General features: G+C 55.5%; 8 protein-coding genes across 8 annotated transcripts; 1 reads left to right on the top strand and 7 right to left on the bottom strand.

The window, feature by feature from the left end:
• Positions 1 to 128: 128 nt before the first annotated feature.
• WAR1 (War1p) lies at positions 129 to 2,375 on the bottom strand (the record flags this gene model as incomplete). Its single annotated transcript, NM_210365.1, has 1 exon — positions 129 to 2,375. One exon carries the CDS (start codon positions 2,373 to 2,375, stop codon positions 129 to 131), a length of 2,247 nt encoding a protein of 748 aa, NP_985011.1.
• An 822-nt stretch (positions 2,376 to 3,197) lies between these two features.
• Positions 3,198 to 6,284, bottom strand: AGOS_AER152W (AER152Wp; the record flags this gene model as incomplete). The annotated part of the gene is made up of 1 exon (NM_210364.2): positions 3,198 to 6,284. The coding sequence occupies one exon, from the start codon at positions 6,282 to 6,284 to the stop codon at positions 3,198 to 3,200; it is 3,087 nt and encodes a 1,028-aa protein (NP_985010.2).
• A 654-nt stretch (positions 6,285 to 6,938) lies between these two features.
• AGOS_AER150W (AER150Wp) lies at positions 6,939 to 8,192 on the bottom strand (the record flags this gene model as incomplete). The annotated part of the gene is made up of 1 exon (NM_210363.2): positions 6,939 to 8,192. One exon carries the CDS (start codon positions 8,190 to 8,192, stop codon positions 6,939 to 6,941), a length of 1,254 nt encoding a protein of 417 aa, NP_985009.2.
• Positions 8,193 to 8,572: 380 nt separating this feature from the next.
• AGOS_AER149W (60S ribosomal protein eL6) lies at positions 8,573 to 9,346 on the bottom strand (the record flags this gene model as incomplete). Its single annotated transcript, NM_210362.1, has 2 exons — positions 8,573 to 9,091; positions 9,332 to 9,346. The coding sequence occupies 2 exons, from the start codon at positions 9,344 to 9,346 to the stop codon at positions 8,573 to 8,575; spliced, it is 534 nt and encodes a 177-aa protein (NP_985008.1).
• Positions 9,347 to 9,790: 444 nt separating this feature from the next.
• TCB3 (Tcb3p) lies at positions 9,791 to 14,299 on the bottom strand (the record flags this gene model as incomplete). Its single annotated transcript, NM_210361.1, has 1 exon — positions 9,791 to 14,299. The coding sequence occupies one exon, from the start codon at positions 14,297 to 14,299 to the stop codon at positions 9,791 to 9,793; it is 4,509 nt and encodes a 1,502-aa protein (NP_985007.1).
• Positions 14,300 to 14,492: 193 nt separating this feature from the next.
• COG8 (Golgi transport complex subunit COG8) lies at positions 14,493 to 15,932 on the bottom strand (the record flags this gene model as incomplete). Its single annotated transcript, NM_210360.2, has 1 exon — positions 14,493 to 15,932. The coding sequence occupies one exon, from the start codon at positions 15,930 to 15,932 to the stop codon at positions 14,493 to 14,495; it is 1,440 nt and encodes a 479-aa protein (NP_985006.2).
• A 175-nt stretch (positions 15,933 to 16,107) lies between these two features.
• On the top strand, positions 16,108 to 17,151 carry VMA6 (H(+)-transporting V0 sector ATPase subunit d; the record flags this gene model as incomplete). The annotated part of the gene is made up of 1 exon (NM_210359.2): positions 16,108 to 17,151. One exon carries the CDS (start codon positions 16,108 to 16,110, stop codon positions 17,149 to 17,151), a length of 1,044 nt encoding a protein of 347 aa, NP_985005.2.
• Positions 17,152 to 17,242: 91 nt separating this feature from the next.
• AGOS_AER145W (AER145Wp) lies at positions 17,243 to 20,581 on the bottom strand (the record flags this gene model as incomplete). The annotated part of the gene is made up of 1 exon (NM_210358.2): positions 17,243 to 20,581. The coding sequence occupies one exon, from the start codon at positions 20,579 to 20,581 to the stop codon at positions 17,243 to 17,245; it is 3,339 nt and encodes a 1,112-aa protein (NP_985004.1).
• Positions 20,582 to 20,705: the final 124 nt, after the last annotated feature.

Below are 20,705 nucleotides of genomic sequence, written 5' to 3'. Positions count from 1 at the left end.
TAGAGCGCATGAAGAACCGCTGGATATGCTACGTAGTATATATTGTTAAGCAATATTGCAATTGAGCGACGATAGAACTAAAGTGGATGACCAATGTCTATAGTACCTCGTAGGCGTACCGTTGCGAGTCATTTTAGCTGTGGGAAGAATGCGGTACCATACACCTCATCATTGAAGGCATCATAGTCGCTCTCTACAAAAGCGTTGTCCATCAGGTAGTCAGACAGATAGTCAACAGAGTGCGGCGCAGAGCTAGGCTCGCAGAAGAGCTGGCCGCCGCTGAACTCCGCAGAAGGCGTACCAGCGATGTGCTTGTATATTGAATTGACCTTGATGGTATGGAATTTCTTTTCATCAGGCTCAATTATGCTGCTAGGCGCCCTAAGCAAGCCCGCCTGAATGTCATTATTCGTTCCGGTAGGAATATTAGCAAAGCCCAAGGACTCACTTAACAATTGCGCCGAGGATGGTGAGCTCCTGTCAAGGGTAGGCGTTACTGGCATACAGAGGGTTGGGAATGTCGTGGTCTCCTGCCTATATATGCATTTTTTGATCTTTTGGTGGTACGTGTGGAGGAACAATGCGGACACATACTGTAGCTTGCTAATCGATCGGTTGTAAGGGTAGCTCTCGTGTAGCTGATCGAGGAATGTAGCAATACGTTGCAAGAGCGGCAATATCTCCTCGGTAGAGGATCTGAGCGGCTCGAAGGCCGGCATGGTCAGGGCGTTGTAGCGAAGCTTGAGCAAGGACATACCCATCGTGTAGATGATCCGGGACGCGCCGAGCAACTGGATCGAGGGGATGATGTCATTTCCTGAGCTGAGCAGGTCCTTCATTGCGGCCACCGAGCGCTCTGTCGCGGTCAGGAAGGCGTCGGAGATGTTGTCCGGCAGTGGGTAGTTCAGCGCCCCGTTTCTTAGCAGATAGCAAGAGACTGCCGACTCGTACACGTACGCCTCGACAGTCAGAATATAGCCAGTGCAGTAGTGCTTTGGCATCTGCATCTTGATGCCCTCAAGCTCCCTGAACAGGGAGCAGAATGTGTCGTCGTTGTCGGCGGCAACGAACGAGTAGCCGGAGTTCACGCGCTGCATCGAGTAGGCACGCTCCATGCAGAGGTGCAGTTTCGCGAACAGCATCAGCATCTGATTGTCCTCCGCGGAGTAGAGCTCGGAGACGTACCGCGCGTCGAGGATGTCGCTGCATGCCTTTTCCACGACAGGCGACCAGTGGAACTGGATCGGCTGCTGCAGAAACACCGACATGTTGAGCGAGATAATGTACGCCAGCAGGATCAGGCGCGGGTACTCCGGGTCCTGCTCCAACATCGCGGACAGCTTCCGCTGCTGGCCCTCGTCCTCGCCCACCAGGATGGGCCGGTACGCGTAGGGCATGCCCAGGTCGCGCACCAGGTTGCAGCACAGGTAGTTGAAGTAGTGGTAGCGCGTCTTGTGCGACCACTCGGGGTAGTTGCACCACATGCAGAGCAGGATCAGCGACTTGAGCAGCTCGACCGTGCGGTCGCCGATGCGCATACAGTAGTGGGTGACCAGCGTCAGCACGAAGTTATCCAGCTTCATGTTGACCACCTCCTGGCCCGCCGCGCCCGGCAGCACCAGCGACGCCATCGACAGCACCGTCGCAAACAGGATCGGCTGCTCGACTCGCAGCTGTTCCGCCGTGCAGCTCTTCGGCACGCGCAGGAACGGCAGGCGCATGCCGCCCGCGACGACCTCGCGGTAGCAGTCCAGCCGGTACTCCGCCTCCGCCAGCGTCACAATGCCCAGCGACACCGGGTCGCTCAGCGTCGGTACCGCCGCGCTGCCCTCCAGAAACGCCCCCCAGCCGCGCGACTCCGCGGCCAGCATCTCCGCCAGCGCCTCCAGCCGCCGCGCGCTCCCGTCCACGCGCGCCAGCTCCCGCGCCAGCTGCGCCTGCGCGTCCTCCTCCTCCTCCGCCTCCGTCAGCCCGTCCGCCTCCGCGCCGCCCTCAAGCGGCGGCGGTGCCGCCAGCCCGCTCGCCGGCGACAGCGGCGCCCCACGCCCCGCCCACCGCACCGCCGCGCGCTCGCGCGCCCGCCCCGCGCGCCGCCGCGGCCGCGCGCCCGCCGCGCGCCGCTTGCGCCGCGTCCGCTTCGACAGGTCGAACTCGCACGGCTTGCGCAGCTTCACGCACCGCGAGCACGGCTTGCGGTAGATGTCGCCCATGTCTGTCGGGATGCACCGCTGTTTCACCGCGTGGCAGCTCGTGCACGCGAACGTGTTGCGCTTTGGCTTCCCGTTGCTCCCGATCTCCTGCGAGATCGGCGTGTGGTGCCGCGGGTCATCCGCTGGGATCCCCACGATGATCGTCTTGGCCACGCTGTAGTCCATCTCGTGCCCGCCCGCCAGGCCCGCCGCCTCCGCCGCCCGGCCCACTTTTATAGCACGCTGCCCTGTCGATCTCCCACTTTCCTGCACAGCAACGTGCTGTGGTTCCTCGCGCTAATATCCGTGGAGATAGTGCCTGGCACCGACCCCATCCCAGTGCCTGGTCCGCGCCTTGTCTCACTGATTTCAGGGCAGATGTCACCATGTGTCAGATACGATTCACTGTGGCACTCCGCATCCGGCGGGCCAATCGCCAGGAATGTCCAGAAGGGGCCGAGGGACAATCGGGGACATCTTTGAGAACTGCGCGGCCATCCCGGTTATCTGCACTGCCCAGATGGCGGCGCCGCACACAATGCGACCTCGCGACGGCAACTGGGCACGCGATTGACCGTATTTTGGGCTGCGACACCTGCGCAGAGCGTTGGCGGAGGCCCCGCAATAGATCGTCCGGTAGGCTGCCCGGATGGTGGGCATTGTTGCACCCGCGGGCATTTTGGGGTTGGTGCTGCCGTGTTAGGCAAGAGCAGCCTGCCGTATAGGGGCCGGTTTGCAGTCGTGAATACGGGCAGGCCAATGGAAGACAGATGCATTGTTCTCCGGTTGCTACGGCGGGGTGCCTGCGCGGACAATGGGCAGGGCACAGGGCAGGGCTGCACGGAGCGGAGGATGGGCGTGTTGCGGGCGGCAACGGTTGCGGACAACGGTCGGAGCTGGAGATACGGGGTGCGGGGGCACTGGGCGGTGACTGCGATTGTGCGGTTAAATAAGAATAGGATATTTAAAGCATACGGCGGCCGAAACGGGCAGCGGCAGCAGGCGCGGCTAGATGCAGGCGGGGCGGCGGCAGGGCACTTCGGGGTCCGCGGGGGTCTTGGCACGGTTGTGGATCATGTGGCTCTGGACGAGGTGGCCCGCGGCGAGCGCGGAGCACAAGGAGAGCTCGCCGGCGAGCACGGCGGAGGCGACGATCTTGGCCAACTGGCGCGCGTTGGTGCCGGGGGCGGAGGGGTGCGGGCCGCGCACGCCGAGGAGGTCCAACATGGCGCTCTGGGGGCCCAAGATGGTGCCGCCGCCGATGGTGCCGACCTCGATGGAGGGCATGGAGACGGAGACGCGGAGGTCGCCGCCCACGTCGCGCATGAGCGTGATGCAGTTGGAGCTCTCGACGTTCTGCGCGGGGTCCTGGCCGAGCGCGAGGTAGAGCGCGGTGACGAGGTTGGACGCGTGGGCGTTGAAGCCGCCCACGGCGCCGGCCATGGCGGAGCCGACGAGGTTCTTGGAGATGTTGACGTCGACCAAGGCGGCGACGTCGCTCTTGAGCACCTTGCGCACGACGTCCGCGGGCACGGTGGCCTCGGCGACGACGCTCTTGCCGCGGCCCTCGATCCAGTTGATGGCGGCCGGCTTCTTGTCCGTGCAGTAGTTGCCGGAGACCGCGACGATCTCCATGTCGTGCCAGCCGAACTCCGCGCCCATCTGGTGCAACGCGAACTCGACGCCCTTGGAGATCATGTTCATGCCCATCGCGTCGCCGGTCGTGGTGCGGAAGCGGATGAAGAGCAGGTCGCCCGCGAGCGCGGTCTGCACGTGCTGCAAGCGCGCGAAGCGCGACGTCGAGTTGAACGCGCGCTTGACGCGCGCCTGGCCCTCCTCCGAGTCGAGCCAGAGCTTGCACGCGCCCGCCCGGGCCAGCGACGGGAACCGCACGCACGGGCCCCGCGTCATGCCGTCTTTGGTCAACACCGTCGTCACGCCGCCGCCCGCGTTGATGGCCTTGCACCCGCGCATGGCCGACGCGACGAGACAGCCCTCGGTCGTTGCCATGGGGATGTGGTACGCCACGCCGTCTATGACTAATGGCCCGATCACGCCCACAGGCAAAGGCATGTACCCGATGACATTTTCACAGCACGCGCCGAAGACGCGGTCGTAGTCGTAGTGTTTGTATGGCAAGCGCTCCGTTTCCAAAACAGGCGCATCCGCCAATTTTGCTAATGCCTTTCTGCGGACAATGACGGCGCGGGTAGTATCGCCTAGCTGTTTTTCTAGGGCGTACAATGGGAGCTCACTGTTGACAACCAAAGATACCACCTCTTTGTTCTTCAACGTTTTCACTGCACCCTTCCGCAAAACGTCAATCAAGGTCGCTAGCGGGCGCACAGGCTCTGCCTCGTCTTCCGTTTCAGTTTCGTCATCGGACGGCACTATAGACGACGCGACAGAACCTACGACCTTTGTCTCCGAAGAAGAGACGGTAGATTTCGGGATAGTTTCACGGGCGGGGACGACAATCGGAGTCGACCCTACCGAAAAGGAGGCCGTTTTCCGGGCTTTCTTTTTGTTGTTCAATTCGTTGGTCGTGAATTCGGTATGGATCCTTGCGATGTTCAATAGGTAAACATTAATAGAAGCACTGATTGCCAATGCGAACAATACGAGTTTACTGATAAACCTATCCCTTATGGCAACGCTAATAAACCGCAACGAGGATAGGATGGTATCCTCGACCTGAAAATACACCTTCATGGGCTCGTAGTACTGGACCGGGGGCATGGAGATAATAGCGGACGGGCCTATTTGCGAGGCGATAAACGTCGGGACTGGGCCTGCGCGCAGGGCCGGGGCAATGGGCGGGAGCGCGTTGTAGGTCCAGCGCGTGCCGAAATTATAGAAGTTGACGCCGATAAAGCCCAGGACGATAACGAGTTTCAGGAGGGTGATGCTGGTGTTGGACGTCAGCAGCGACAGCATGGACTTTGTCTCCGCATCCGACACAATGCCGGCGGTGGACGTGAACACGCCGTCCTCCTCCAACGCCTGCTTGATGGCGGTGGAGCGGTGGATCAGGTTGATCTCGAGCTTCAAGGCCAAGACGGAGGCGTAGAAGGTGCAGGTCAACAGGAGGTCGTAGAGCAACAGGAGCGCGGCCAAGACGCAGAAGTTGGTCAAGACCTCGAGCGACGACGCGTAGAGGGAGCAGCCGGAAAAAGCAAGGATGCACAAAAAGTGGTCCTGCACCAGGCGCTGGCCCTCCTGGCGGAGGGCCTCGTACACGATGTCGCCGGCGGTCTCGCGCTTGGAGATGCCGAAGTTTTTGAAGTGGGTCACCACGAAGGCGGCGAGTTTGATCTTGTGGCGGAAGCCCACCACGGCCACGACGAACGGAATGCCTTCGACCAAACTCAAGAGGGAAACGGGTTTTTCGAGCACGTACTGGCACGTATACAAGGCGAACACAAACGCGAAGACCGAGTTGAAGAGCGCAGACAAGCCGATCCAGAACTTGGACCCGACCTTGCGCATGTCCAGGAACAAGCCCACGATCGTGTAGAGCATGCCCAGGTAGGCAGAGCCGATAATGAAGACATCGAAGGGCTCTGCGTCGAATATCCTCCCGCGGAGGTCGTTATACGCTGACTGCAGATAGTGTCTGATATCGTAGATCTTGTGGCGGTGCGCGCGCAGCTTCCACACCGCGTCGCCGGTCCGCAAGACCGGCGGAAGCGCCAGCGAGTCCTGCAAGACGTATTGCGAGTGGCCCTCCCTGTGCACGATGTTGTCCATCGCCGGCAACGGCTGCGTCGCGTTGGTCGCGTCGAACTCCACCTCCATGAGGTAGTAGTGGTCCGCGCTCATGCCCTGCAGCTGTCCGGCCGTCACCTGCGTCCAGTTGTCGCTCGCTGGCGCCCGATAGTAGTGCACGCACTCGTCTGCCAGCGCCGGCTGCGCGAAGATGCTCTTCGCGTCCAGCTGCCAGCCCTTGAAGTACTCATCCACCACTGTCAAGTACGCCGTGGACGCAAAAATCAGCGTCGCCATGAGCACGTGGATCGGGTGCTTCGCACAGAAGTAGGCGCTTAGCGCGAACGGCGTCACCACATGCTTGATCTGCTTGAAGAGAAGCGGCATAGTGGCTCTGGTCGTCTATTCCGCTCTCACGCTTCGCAAAATTGTCGCCTCTCACTATCCTCGCTCAAACGCACTGCCAACTGAGATCCTCTTGATACACGCAATATCCTTAGAGTCGGTCAACCTGTAATTCCGTGCCAAGCTGCTTCAACAGTTAGGTTCCACCTCAAAAATTTTTTGTATTTTGTTTAGTTGTTGAACAAATACCAACTCGTGAACGATGGCGAGTTCCGACGTTTGATCGTTGTGCGACGCTCGTATAGTGGCCCCGTTAAAAGTGACCGAGCGAATCGCGGCCGCTGCGGCCGCACCGCGGGCCGCGCGCGGTAGGCCTGCGGGGGCGACAGCAGGGCCCGCGGAGGCGACTGCAGGCGACCGTGGCGGGGTGTGGTGCGGTCGGGGTGTGCGAGCGGCAGCTGAGAGCGGGGTGTGCGAGCGGCAGCTGAGAGCGGGGTGTGCGGTGGTCGGCGGCGGCTATCGGCGGCTGCGGCAGGTCACGTGGTGGCGGAAAGCGGACGCGGCTGCGGGCTGCTGCGCGGCCAGGCGGGCGCATGGCGTGCGGGCGCAGGGCGCGGCGCGGGGGCGTGCTTTTTGCCACGGGCGTCGGCGGCTACAGCAGATTGGTTAGTATACAGCGGTATGTAGGCGGGCTACTTATTTAAGAGAGACGAGCTTGACGTCGAAGGTCAACTCGGAGTTGGCAGGGATGCCTGGAAGGGCCTGCTTGCCGTAGGCGTAGGCGGCGGGGATGACGATGCGGCGCTCGCCGCCGACGGCCATGCCGGCGACACCGATGTCCCAGCCCTTGATGACCTCGCCGTGGCCGAGCTTGAAGACGAAGGGCTTGCCACTGGTGTTCTTGTCGAAGACCTTGCCGTTCTTGAGCTTGCCGATGTAGCGCATGCCGACGCGGGCGCCCTTCTTGGCGGCCTTGCCGGAGCCGACGACACGGTCCTCGATGACGACGCCGCCCTCGAGGATCTTGGTCTTGGGCTTGTCGTCCTTCTTCTTGGAGGGGCCCTCCTCCAGGTCCTTCTTGAACTCGACCTTCTTCTCCTTCTTGGCGTCCTTCTTGGCGTCCTTCTGGTCCTTCTGGTCCTTCTTGGCGTCCTTCTTAGCGTCCTTCTTGGTGTCCTTCTGGTCCTTCTTCTGCTTCTTGGCGGCCTTAGGCTCGTCCTCGTCGGCCTTTCTCTTCTCGTTGGCCTCTTCCTGCTCGACGAGCTCCTCGATCTTGGCCTCGACGTCGCTGGCGTCCTCCATGTCCAAGATGTCCTCCTCGTCCGGGGTCAAGTCGTAGTCGCTGTCGTCGTCGCAGGCGCAGTCGTCGCCGCAGCCCTCGTGGTCGTCGTCGCAGGCGCAGTTCTCGCCGCAGCCCTCGTGGTCCTCGTCGTAGGAGTCCTCGTCGTCGTAGGGGTGCTGCACGTAGTTACCGGACAGCGACACGCGGTACGAGCCCGTGACCACGAACTGCACCTCCTCCTCTGGGGAGATGACCAGGTCTAGGGTCTGCTGGTACTGCGATTCTGGAGATAGGGTGGCAAGAACAAACTCCTCAAACTCGTCGTCGCTGTCCTCGCCCTCGCTGTCCTCCTCCTCGCTGTCCTCCTCCTCGCTCTCGGCCTTGGCGGCCTTCTTCTTAGGCTTCTTGGTCTCGGGCTCGGACTCCTCTTCAGATTCCTCCTCCTCCTCCTCCTCGGAGTCGGCAAGCAAATCGTCCTCGTCGTCGAACGCTGGGTTTCTGCGGATCAAACGCAAGGTCGCTGGCTTCTTCTCATCGTCCAGGGACTCTGGGTCGATGGCGGCCATAGTCAGCCGCACGGTCACTGGGACAGTGACGTCTATGGCTGGGGTGGGCGAGTAGGGCTCAATGTTCAAGTTGTAGGTGGCCATAGGCAATAGTTCGGACATCTTTGGCTATAGATCTAACTGGTTGAGATGCTGCAGCCGGAGCAGTAGTCTAGCAGCAACCATCGAGCTCATCTCTTATATACACAGGGCGCCTGCTGAAAATTTTCAGGTGGAAAAGAAACGGCTTGCCAAAAGAAATTAGAAGTAGTTTGATGAGCCTGCAATGGTTCATGGCTATATGCCTAAAGGTGGACTTGGAACCGCTCAGGTTGCAGAGGGAGCATGTCATTTGTCTCACACCAAGAACAAGTGCGGCGCTACGGTGGCCCCGAGATACACGTGGAACTTGATGTGTGATATTAATTGTATACACTTAAGGTAAAACCCTAAATAAAAAACGTTATGTGGGAACAAGAGCGCTCAATATTGGTTGTTTCAATTTAGAATTTCAACAAGTGTGGCTTCTCACCGTTCTTCAAAGAGAAAGAAGCAGCCAAGTATTGCTTCAACAGTGGGGTCTTGTTGATCTGAGCCAACAAAGCCTTGTCAACGGTCTTCTGGTCCTCAATACGCTCAGCCTTAATCTCCTTCTTTGGCTGTTGCTCGTTGAAGAAGTTGGCCTCAGCCTTCTGCTTTCTGGTCAACTTCTCTCTGGCGAAGTATTCGACGTTGAACTTCTCAACATCAACGCCCTCCAAGGAGACACGAGTGGAGGTGGCAATGACGTATCTGGCGTTGACTCTTCTCAATGGAACACCGTTAGCCTTGAATGGGCCAGAGACCAACAAGGTGTTGTCCTCCAACTGCTTCAAGTAGACCACTCTCTTACCTCTGAAACGGCCGGCCAACAAGATCAAGACAGTACCTGGGACCAAAGAAGCACGTAGCTTTTGTGGTCTGTTGGTCTTTCTAGTCTGCTTTGGAGCAGAAACGTCTTCAGAAGGATACCACTTTGGAGCCTGTATACATGTTAGTACTCTGTTCAGCTATCTTCGTAAACCTGCCCGGCCGGAGCCACAAGATACTCTGCGCTGACTGATTCTGCCATGCGGGTTCAAATGCTTCTGATCTCTGTATCGCACGCCCGACATGTTCCGTTTTAACGTCCAGTCATGTCGCCCGCGATAACCAGCAAGCATAGAGCCTGATCACAGGAAGTCTCAGCTCGCGACCGAGCAATTCCACACGTATCCACATACTTTTTGGGCACTCATTTCGTTGATGTTTTCGTTGGTATGAACGCCTCGACCTAATAGTGCAGCGTTCTGAAGCTTCTAACTTTTTGTCACAAGATGCGGTTCTGGCTTCCCTACGGGAGAGCACCGCGTAGGGTGAGCTCTCTGCTGGTTCCCGCGTGCGTGCGTGGACGGAAACCGCCCAGCCCTGTCCAGGCTAGGCAGGCGGCCCACGCGGTGCAGCGTCCCACCCCACGCGCGCTCTAGGCAGGGCTGGGCTCAGCGAGTGGCGCAGCCCAGCACGACAACACATCGTAGCCAAGAAACCCACACATAGCACATAACAAAAATATATATATAGATGTACGGGCGAACAGTCACAAAATAACGGTTACAAATTACATAATCTATTCTCTGCCGCGCACAAGAGAAAGGACCCTATCACGGTTTATATACACTGATACAAAGTCTCGTTTAATTCAGTTAGTTCTCCTGGTATGCCGTTGGGATAACAGGAACGGGAGGAACATCTTTACCATAGGAAAGCTTGAAAATGAGATGCCCTGGTCCGAGTTTAATCAATATTTGGCCGTCCTGCCTGATCTGAGAGTCGTTTAGGGCCACCTGCGCGATGCCGAGGTTTGTGTCCTTGCTGAAGGTGTGGTGCGCCACAGCTCCGAAAATTAGACTGGCCTCTGGGGGCGCTTGGAAGTCACAGGTTTCTTGGAAGGTGCAGACGCCGTTGACATCGGCTTTCTGTTTTTCGGTGCGGTAGAGATGCTTCAGTTTGCCATCCTTAGTCAACGATATGCGTAACTGCACTGTCTTACCAAGATTCTCCGCGGACACTAACGTGACAGTGCCAGAGTAGATGCTGTTCGGGGCCAAAGAGCGGGTGAAGACGCTGGCTTGAGAGAGCTGGCGTCTAGGGATAGGCCCAGGGGCCCCGCCGATGCTGCACGCGTCGTCGGCGGCTGTTTCGTTAGCAGTGTCTCGAGTAGTGTCACTGAGCTTTTGTTTGTTAGGCTCGCCGGACGCTTCATTTGCGGTACCGCTTGAGTTGGGGAGAACTGTATGCTGCCTCTCGACGGGGACATAGCTGTTGTTAGGTATGGCATTGGGGGCCGGCTGCTTTTCCGCTCCTGATTTTGAGCTGTGATCTTGCTTGGGAGTGGAAGATCCGAAACCACCAATACCTTTAAGAAGCCGGCCTCCCTTTTGTAAGCCACCAATTCCGAAGTCTGCGACGTTGACAGCTGTACCAACACCAAAGCTTGCCACATTTACTGCAGCTCCGACACCAACTCCTGCGACACCCTTTCCAATGTTGGCCACGGTACCCACAGCCTTGAAAGGCATGGAAGCAAAACCGCCTTCACCCACGTTAACTGCCGGCCGTATGTATTCCGGAACAAACCTGCCCTTTAAGTGAATGATACCCTGAGGGCGTAACTTGAGGCTAAATGCCTTCTCTTGATTTGGAACAAGTTCTTCAAGGGGTAGAGAGCACTTCGATAGTATATCATTGGACCCGCTTCTATCCCAGTCATAAACTTCTATATCCACTTTACTTCTCGTGCGCGAGGGTATTGGGATATTCGTTCTTGCATTCCAAACAGGTGTCAGTGTCTTCTTAATCACTTCACTCTTGAAAATCTTCGTACCATCCACTTTGATAATGGTAAAAGGATCGGACAAACCATTTCTGTCATGAGATGGGACATCCTCTGCTGAGACAACCTGAAGTTCCAGGAAACCGGTGTCCAGAACGCTTTCGGAACTAGGCATTGGCACAGCGCTTGGAGTGTACATGAAGCAAATATCAACAGTAGAGCCTTTAACATCTACTGTAGTTGGGTGCTCATAGCCTTTTTCCAACAAGCTTAGAGTCTGGAAGGTATATTCAGAGATAATATCATCGGGGTTCTTAATGATCTGCCTCTTAGCCACTCTGAACGTAATAATACTATGCTTCAAGTCACGGACGAAAAACTCACCATGCAGTGGTAGCACGGTACCAGTCCTTGCTCTGCTGGAGGTAGCGGCAGGATAAGAAAAGTCGTCAAACAAAACTTGCAGGAACGCATCGGACTTTGTCAATTTCCCGGTAGGGATACGGAAAGAGAGCACACCTGAGTTATGAGAAACAAGTTTCTCGAACGACATCTTTTCCTTCTGACCCAAGCGGGCAGTCGCCTTATCATCCACTTCTATTTCGACCACTTCGTATTCAGCAGGGTTCTTTTCCATTTCTTCTCTTAGCGTAGCCTGCTCCGCCTCGAACTTTTCCTCATTCTCAGCAACCTTCTTCTCTAATTCCTCTACCCTGGCCAGTTCATATGGTGCATATACTGGAACAGCAGGAATGAAAGACACAGATGCTGTAACGATGCTTCTAGTGGCTCTCTTCGATTTGTCAGATAACACCCACTCCAAAACTTCATCAGCTGATCCTGATGGTACATACTTATCCGTCCCCGGATCTTTTTCCATGATATTTGCAGCTTTGAAGTGGCAGCTGCCAATGAAACGGTCTTTTCCAATTTTTTGGTAATCGTAGAGATCCAGAGTGACAGTTTGGTTCGGAGAGGTGATGGGAACGTATACAAGGTTGTTGAACTTCGGGTTGCTTTGGTCCGAGAAGAAATTAGATCTGAAAAGGACTGACTTGTCGGCAGAGATGACAAAGTATGGATCGATGTCACCGACTCCCTCCAACTCGCCCTGAACAGAGGCTTCGCGAATATGCATACGTATCACACCCAATGGAGAAACCATCTGCTGAGTGGTTTCCATTGTACCCTCGGGAAGATTGACAGGCTTCCAAACGGCGGTGAAGTAAATTTCACCCTGAGGAGAACCAGTGAGATACTCACTATCACTACTCGCTATGTTGAGCAACTCTTCGAAAGGTGCGCTAAATTCACAGATTAGTTCCTTGCCACTAAAGCGTTCATCATAAATCTTCAAAGTAAATTCAGTAGTCCGCTTGGATGGGATCAAAATCTCGACCGGATCCTCCCACGATGGTTCATTCATATGACGAAGGGTCCTATAACTCTTCACCTTCTTCGAGTCCACGAACAATTCAGCAGAGGGAGAAAGGGAACCGGTAATAGAAGTGCTGGTGCTCAAGTACTTCACCTTATGGAGAACAAATTTCACAATACCCGATTCGATAGCTTGAAGGTCCTCTTCGCTCTCTGTCGTCGATGGTTCATCTGACTCAAGTGTAGTATCGCCATCTTCCTGCGAATCTTTGCCGTCCTCTTTTAACTTTTCCTTCTGTTTCTCCTTGTCTTTCTCCTTGTCTTTGTCCGCGGATGCAACAGGGAACCAACGGATGTCGCATTTCAAAATACCCTTCGATTTACCACCATTTTCTAGTTCGTAGACCAGACCCTCCTGCTCCGATTGCTGATATAGCTCGGAGAGGTCAAACTCAGCTTCACCAATGAAGTTCGATTTGCGGTAGCCGCCCATATGGAAGCACTTCAAATGCAATTTCTGTTGCAACGTATTCACCAAAACAAACTTTGTCTCATCCCAGTTAGGCGCCTTCGAGTCGTTGATGACCTTGGAGCGAACTTCCTTTTCAATGCCCACGATCTCGTTGTCGGTGGTGAGCTCAATGAATGGATTCACAGTACCGGACATCTTGAGGCCCTGCGCAGACTTTAGCGTGACCGCAACAACACCAATGGCATCTTGTGATTGGGCAGCCATAATTTCTTCCACATCGATGTCCATCTTGTTAGGGGCGTAGAGCATAGGCCGCAAATTCGAGTCGATTATACCCTTAACGAAGGACTTCAACCCCGGTAGGAACGACATAATATCCAAGCCCAGCGTGTCGCCGCCAACAGGCTTTAGCGCAAAGTCAATCATTGGCGGCTCCAAGAACGAAATGGACGCCGTCTTAATGTTCGGAAACGTGTCTCCAAACAGTAGTGTGATCCGCATCCGCCCGGCCACGTTGATGTCCTCAACGAGGATTGGCAGCGACTTGGACACAAAGCCTTTCCCTACGGTCACACCAAGCGCAATCTTCGGGTTGACCTTGTTCTTCACCTCCTTGGCCGTCATGTCTGCCACATCGTTCGGCGTGAACGAGAACTTCCAGTCCATCTCCACAACGTTCGCCCCCTTCTTGGGGTACGACCGGATTTCGTCGATCGTCGGCGCCTTCGATCCCAGCGTGAACTCGTCCAACGTCAGTGCGTCAATGCCGTAGCCCGGCGCGGTCCCCGCCAACTGCGGGTTCACCGCCTCCTTCACCTGCTGCGAGAGCACCGGCATGTAGATCACCCAGAACTTAGCCAGGAACGTGTTCAGCCACGCCGTCGTCTCCGGCCGCTGGTCCAGGTTCTCCGCCGTCGTCACGCGCACCAGGTCGTCCCGCGTGTTGCGTGCGAATCGCCGCATCTCTGCCCGATACACAGACCCGGTGCAGAAGAACACTAGTCCCAACGCCCACCAGCACAGCCCCACGTACGCAGCCAGCCACGCGAAAAAGCACGTCCCGACCACAATCGACGTGTTGTGGTACCAGTCGTTGTACCAGTGCTCCGTGATGTAGGCCTTCACCATCTTGTTGTTCTCCGTCGCAAGTCTGCCGTGCCCATCGCGCGCAAACGACCCCACCTCCCACCAAGGGAAGAACGCCTCGCCTCCTTGTTGCACCTTCTCCAGCATTGCCGCTGTGTCCGCGCGCGGCCGGCTCGTCGATGCTGCCGGCTTCTCGCTCTTTTCTGTCGGTGTCCGTTTCACCGCCATTGCCGTGCTGACTGTGTAACCGTTCTGCAATGTCTGCCGCCGCTCTGCTGCCTGTGCATTTATTCTGCGTGCGGGATCCTCTTTTGCGACATCCTCCCGCGCGACATCTTTCCTGCAAGCCCTGGCCTCCTGTACACGTGGATCCAAAGTCACGAAGTTGTCTAGTGCCAGACTGTCCTCTGTTGTCAGGGGTTCCACGATGATCCTGTTAGCCATTGCACTTGCTAGGTACGATATACGATAGGTATGTAAGTGTATGGAACCCTTGGGAAAGGATTGTAGTCTACAAGGTCGGATCAGGGGTCTCTTCTTTTTAGTACAGAGGTGTTTGCTCTGGGCGTTGCGGAAATTCGCATGAGGCACTGCTCACAAGGGGCTAACCAGCGGTATGTGCCGCAAAGGTATGTAGTCAGTAGGTGGCAACGAGCTCGAGGCGCTTGGCGAGGGCTGCGTCGAGTTCGGCGCGGGAAAAGGCGCCGGATGCAAGAAGGGCGTTCATGAAGAGGTGGTGGAAATTAGGGTTCAGGTCCGCGAGACGGAAGGAACAGTAGACCAGCTGAAGGCAGACGGAGTCCGGCGCGACGAAAGGCATGTGCGCGGGGAGCTGGCGGACCAGGTGGGTACAGCAGCGATCAACGAAGTGCAGCAGCAGCGGGCTGGTCGGCAGCGGCGTGGCGGGGGCGCCGAACAGGCCGATGGCGATGGGGCGAGTGTCTGGCACGAAGCGCGAGTTGAAGACCACGAGGTTGCCGTAGACGTGCTCGCGCACGCACTCGATCTTGCGCTTCAGCAGCATCTCGCGGACTGCGTCGGAGACGTCCGGGGCGGCGGCGTAGGAGTCGATCTCGCCGGCGATGAAGCGGAACCGTGCGGACAGGAAGAGCTGCTGCAGCGCGGATGGCGCGTCCTGGAACGGGTCAATCGACGCCAGGTAGTCTGTGATTTTCTTCATCGCATTGATGGTCAGCGCGGTGGTCAGCAGGCGCGACAGGCCCTGTAGCATGGTCTGCGAGATGTCCGCCTGCACTGCGGCGGCGATGCGGGCCACGAGCTCCACGCCGGGGAACTTGTGCTGCAGCGAGCGCACGTAACCGTGGCACATCAGCGCCTCTTGGTAGTAGCCGGTGCGGATGCACGTGCTGACGAGCGCGGGCACCTCCAGCAGCCCGCACACGCGGCCGAGGTTGCCCAGCACCACGCCCAGCCCATCGTCCGCCCCGCTCCGCCCCTCCGTGCGCAGACGCCGCAGCGACGCGTGAAACGCGTCCTCCGCCTCCTCCGGGGCCTCCACATCCTCCAAGCTCTCGTCTGCGGGCTTGCCCGCGCGGCCACTGTCCAGCTCCCACAGCTGCTCGATCTCGCGCGAGATCCCCGCTAGCTCCTCCAGCACGTCGCTGCCGCGCAGCTCCGCCACCAGCTGTCTCTTCTGAGCTAGCAACCGCTCGCGCAGCTGTCGCTCCAGGCCCGCTATCGCGGCCTCGGTCTCCGCGATGTCCTCGACGATGCTTCCGGCAACTGCCTGCGATACAAAATACCCGTCGTAGCTGCGGCGCTCCGTCAGCACTTCTCGCACCAGCGCGTCTGCGGCCTTCGGATAGCTGTTGACATCTCCTAGAACGTCCCGAACGGCCAAATCCATCTTTGAATCCTTCTCTTCGGCAGCGCTGCCAGCCGGGGAGTGGTGGTGATTTCTACAGACCTTACGAGCGGGGCGACTGCTTCTGCCCAACGCCGACGCCGTACAAGGCAAGAATGGACTCAATTGCGGCCCCGTGGGACCTGGCAACGGGTACAGAGGGCCAGAATGCCAGCTCCAGCTGCCTGGGCTTCTAGCGCCGTTGGCGGGCATGAACCATCAAATATCATGTCAAACGGTATACAGTATCTTCCAGCTTTAGCATATTAAAGGGGCCATATGCCAAACTTATAGCGTGAATAGTACTACGGAAACCACGATATACAGAGGTTTGGCAACCGTTAGTGGACGAGGAAGTATTCGGATACTGCTTGAACAGTAGGCGAAGATGGAAGGGGTATTTTTCAATGTCGACAACGGGTATATCGAGGGAGTAGTGCGGGGCTACCGTAACGGGCTGTTAACCAGCAGCCAGTACCTGAATTTGACACAGTGCGACACGCTGGACGATCTGAAGCTACAGCTCTCCTCTACGGACTATGGTGGATTTCTGTCGAACGTGGCATCGGAGGCGCTGACGACGTCGGTAATACAGGAACGGGCGTCGCACAAGCTGTACCAGCAGTTCCAGTACATCCGGGACCAGTCGAGCGGGACGACGAGGCGTTTCATGGACTACATCACGTACGGATACATGATCGACAACGTGGCGCTGATGATCACGGGGACAGTGCACGAGCGCGACAAGGCGGAGATTCTGCCGCGGTGCCACCCGCTGGGCTGGTTTGACACCTTGCCAACACTAACGGTGGCCACAGACCTTGAATCTCTGTACCAGACGGTACTGGTAGACACGCCGTTGGCCCCATACTTCCGCGACTGCTTTGACGGAGCGGACGAGCTGGATGACTTGAACATCGAAATCATCCGCAACAAGCTTTACCGCGCGTACCTGCACGACTTCCATGAGTTCGTGAGCTCGGAGGTGCCTGAGCCGGCGCGTGAAGTCATGCAGAGCTTGCTCGAGTTTGAGGCAGACCGCCGTGCGATCAACATTGCGTTGAATTCGCTGCAGTCTTCTGATGTCATTACCTCCGAGCTGAAGCGGGAGTTGTTGCCTAACATGGGCAAGCTGTACCCCACGATCACTGAGCAGCTCGCCACGCAGGCGATGGACTTCGAGGGGCTGCGGACCGTCCTCAGTAACGTGCACGAATATAGGGGCATCTTTGACACAGGCAATATCGAAGACCAGTTTTATAAAATCGAGATGGAGTTGTGCCGCGACGCGTTCACCCAGCAGTTTACTGTGTCGACAATCTGGGCGTGGATGAAGTCCCGCGAACAAGAGGTACGCAACATTACCTGGATCGCAGAGTGCATTGCGCAAAACCAGCGGGAGAGGATTAACAACTACATCTCCATATATTAGGTTTGTGTAGTATTTTTATTACTGTACAGATAGTTTATACGCCTAATTAAGCTGCGATGACCAGGCTCGGCTAGGAGTACCACCGCGAAGGCTAAACCACAACCTCGACGCATCTGCCGCTTCCCTCCATGGTCAGATGTATGCTCTTACATCCCGGTGCGAGGTTGAACTTGGTAGCCGGCGGGCCGCCCTGATACATATGGGCATTCCTGCATTGGGATATATCAATATACGCCAGAGGAGCAAAACCGCCAAGCAGTGAATCGACACCAGACCTTGTAATACGCGGACAGCCCTTCAATATAATGCGCTGCAATTTTCGCAAATGCATTGATATCCCCAAGAGAGAAACGTTGTTGACTGCCCTACCGCAGAAGCTTAAGTCAAGTGTCCTGAGATGCAGGCACCCAATCCAAAGCAGTTCAACAGCCAGTTCTGTTAACGAGCAACAGAAAGATAAATTCAAATGCTCCAAGTTGGGTGCGCAGTTCACAATGGACCTGATTCCAACATCAGTTAGAAAAATGCATTCTGTTAAGATCAACGTATGCAGGTTCATGAATAATTGAGAACTCCAATAAGAAAATCCCATGTCAGTTAGTCCAGTACAACGCGTGAGATCTAAATAGGTGAGCCTCTCCTTCGCATAAATAGATATGTGATACAACGTGGTATCCGTGATATTTTTGCAGTATCGAAGTACCAACTTGTGTAAACTCCTACAACCTATTTGATTCAATGTAGGTGTGCAATTTGTAGTAAAGTGTGAAACTTCTGGTACTGTATTCTGGATTGGATGTAAAGTCCTAAAGTCCGTGTGATCATGCTGAATTAGCGGGGTTCCTTGCAGATTATCCAGAAGAGTATCATTCATTGGTGGTCCAAAAATTGTTGTCGATGGTTCCCAGCCAATTAGCCTCTGGATGACCTCGTCCCTTACTTTCCTGCAGTTTGTCAAATCAATTTCTTCTAGTGACCCGCCAATGGACGGCACTGCAAGATCCATTATGGCCATTGCACTGACCTCCCAACAACTTTTGATATTTACCCGTTTGAGTTGGCCACCAATTCCGATCTCATTGATCATGTACGAAAAGCCATTGTCTGTGATATGGTAGCAATTCGAAAGATCGACCGACTTAGGCCTTGACCCGACAAAATCTGTTACCTGCATTAGTGCCTTGTCATCGATCGAGTTATTCCATGGTGTGAGATCTAACTTGGTAAACAGGCCCGGCGTTATGTATAGAAGTTGCCGCCAGCGTCGACAGACAATTCTTAGTTTCATCAATTCTGGTAACGTCAAGAAACGAAAACACTGCAAAAGTATCTTTTCAGGTAGTGATCTCATGGTAGAAGTAGATGCACTTACAAAAGGCGAATGTTCTGCAGCGGTTGGTAACCATCTTGCCTGATCCTCCAAAACTTGAGGAAGAATTCTAGGAAGAGGACAGTACGTGGACAGCGAAGATATCAATGAGAAGCTTGGAAGTGGTGAAGTCATCTGTATGTTATCAGATAAAGCCCCAGTTGGAGGAGGCAAGAAGACAGCTCCATATTTTTGGTGAAATGATAGAGGAGGTTTCAGAAACGGAGGGGTGCAATTTAAGTTACCTATTAGCTTATTGGCACCTAATTTTGCTGTTGTTCTTATTTTTGCGACTGATACCGCAGAGGATGAGGCTGATGATGATGGGAAATAAGAAGATGACGCCGCTACCCTCTTTTTACTCTTTCTTCGTCCTACTGTGCTCGAGCTCTTGGCGGCCATATTCACTGGTAGGTAAAATGAACGACTACGCGGGTTAGCCACGCTGTTTACCACAGGCACTATTTCGAAAGGTCTGTCTTCTTGGCAAAAGCTAGCAGGATTATCATCAAATTTAGAATCTGGGATAGATTCAAGACATGGTTTCGACTCATTCAGAAAAGTGGGGAGCACTGGCAAATCGCCCCGGTTTCCCCCCATTGTAGGTCCTCGCGGAAGCACAAAAGAGTTTCCTGTAGTGATTTGAGCTGCCCGGGAAGCTATATGAGAGTTATTCCTGTTTCGTTCCCCCGCAATCTTTCTAATTTCGCATTTTATCCACGGGTACCTGGAGCAAAAATAGCTGAAAGTGTCACCGGCGAGGACCAACAAGGTCGACGCAGAAATGGATCTAATATCAGCAGATCTTACAGATTTCGCATTTTCGTCATGATTTCCATCAAGAGCATCTAAGAAACCCATCTCGCCGAAGTATTGACCGGGCCCCAATTGCGCCAGCAGGCTAACGCTCTGCGAACTGTCCTTGCATCTATCCAACACCTCAAATTTCCCCGTTAATATAAAGTATACATCTCTTCCAACTTCGCCCTTCCTGATGATATATTGGAAGGCAGGGACTTGCAATATTTTCACAGAAAGGGCGAACTCATGTATAATATCCACCGGAAGGCGAGCAAACAAAGGGAGACTTTTAAGGAATTGCAAAGTAGATATGGAATCATCAATTCCCTCTAAATTTGAGTGCATTTCGAGCCCATTTTGCGAGATATATCTACTAAGTTGAACCGTAACGTTAGCTGGACAGACAAAAGGCGTATCTGGACTAGGTTGCGCGCCCCCGGGACTCCAGGTCCCCATAGCATATTGCGAAAGAGGCTGTTTACTTACCTTCCACCGTTTCTCCTGCATAGCTAACCGTTGCTGTGCCTCATCCCGGAGCTGTCGTTCAACAGCCGGGTAGGATGCGAGAACTTGGTTAAAATCATCCGCAGCAAGCATGCCAACCAGTATCTTACTCTTGGCCACCACGGTAGCCACACGCGGGCTTTTGAACAGCAGCCCTATCTCTCCGAAATGCGCGCCCTGTACCAGAACCGCGTGCGTGACCTTCCCGTCCGGGGACGTAACGTCAGCAGCGCCATATAGGATCCAATATATCGCCTCCGCAGGCTCACCCATCTTCACGATGCATTCATGTGTGTGGTACAGTAGGACCTTCATCTTAACTGCAATCGCCGCGTAGAATGTCCTGGGGACGTTACGGAACATCGAAAGGTCCATCAAGCGCTCAAGAAACAATGGGGAAACGTCTCCCAATCCCCCCTGAGCATGGCCGGTGCACTCTACCAAAAAATCTGCGTGCTCTTCACCGGAACACGTATCATTCCGTCCGTTTTCTCTCCCCTCCGCACTGCTGTCGTCCGCGTGAGGTTCTTCACCCTCTTTTCGCCCGCCAACCCGCTTGAAACTTGCGGCCCCACTTCCGCTGAAACCCCGCAACCGCACTCGCCCGTGCCCCGCGTCTTGGCTGTCCCCATATTGGCGTCCATACCTCATCTTCCCTGACACTCCGCCGCAGCCTCCTTGACCATCACATTCCACCAGATTGGACAGCGCGGACTTTCGATGACATTGCCACTGTCTTAGCTTAGCTCCGTGCATGAATGCCACCGTCGCACTTGAAAAGCCCTTCAAATATTCCCCTTTAGTTTGCTAAAACAATTTCAACGTTCTGGCTCTTCCCTTCCAGTTGTTAATTATCCCAATTAGCCCCTCCCAGCGCCGA

The sequence above is a fragment of the Eremothecium gossypii genome, chromosome V (assembly GCF_000091025.4).
Source record: "Eremothecium gossypii ATCC 10895 chromosome V, complete sequence".
Taxonomy (NCBI): Eukaryota; Fungi; Ascomycota; class Saccharomycetes; order Saccharomycetales; family Saccharomycetaceae; genus Eremothecium; species Eremothecium gossypii.
This window is presented reverse-complemented; position numbering and strand designations above follow the sequence as displayed.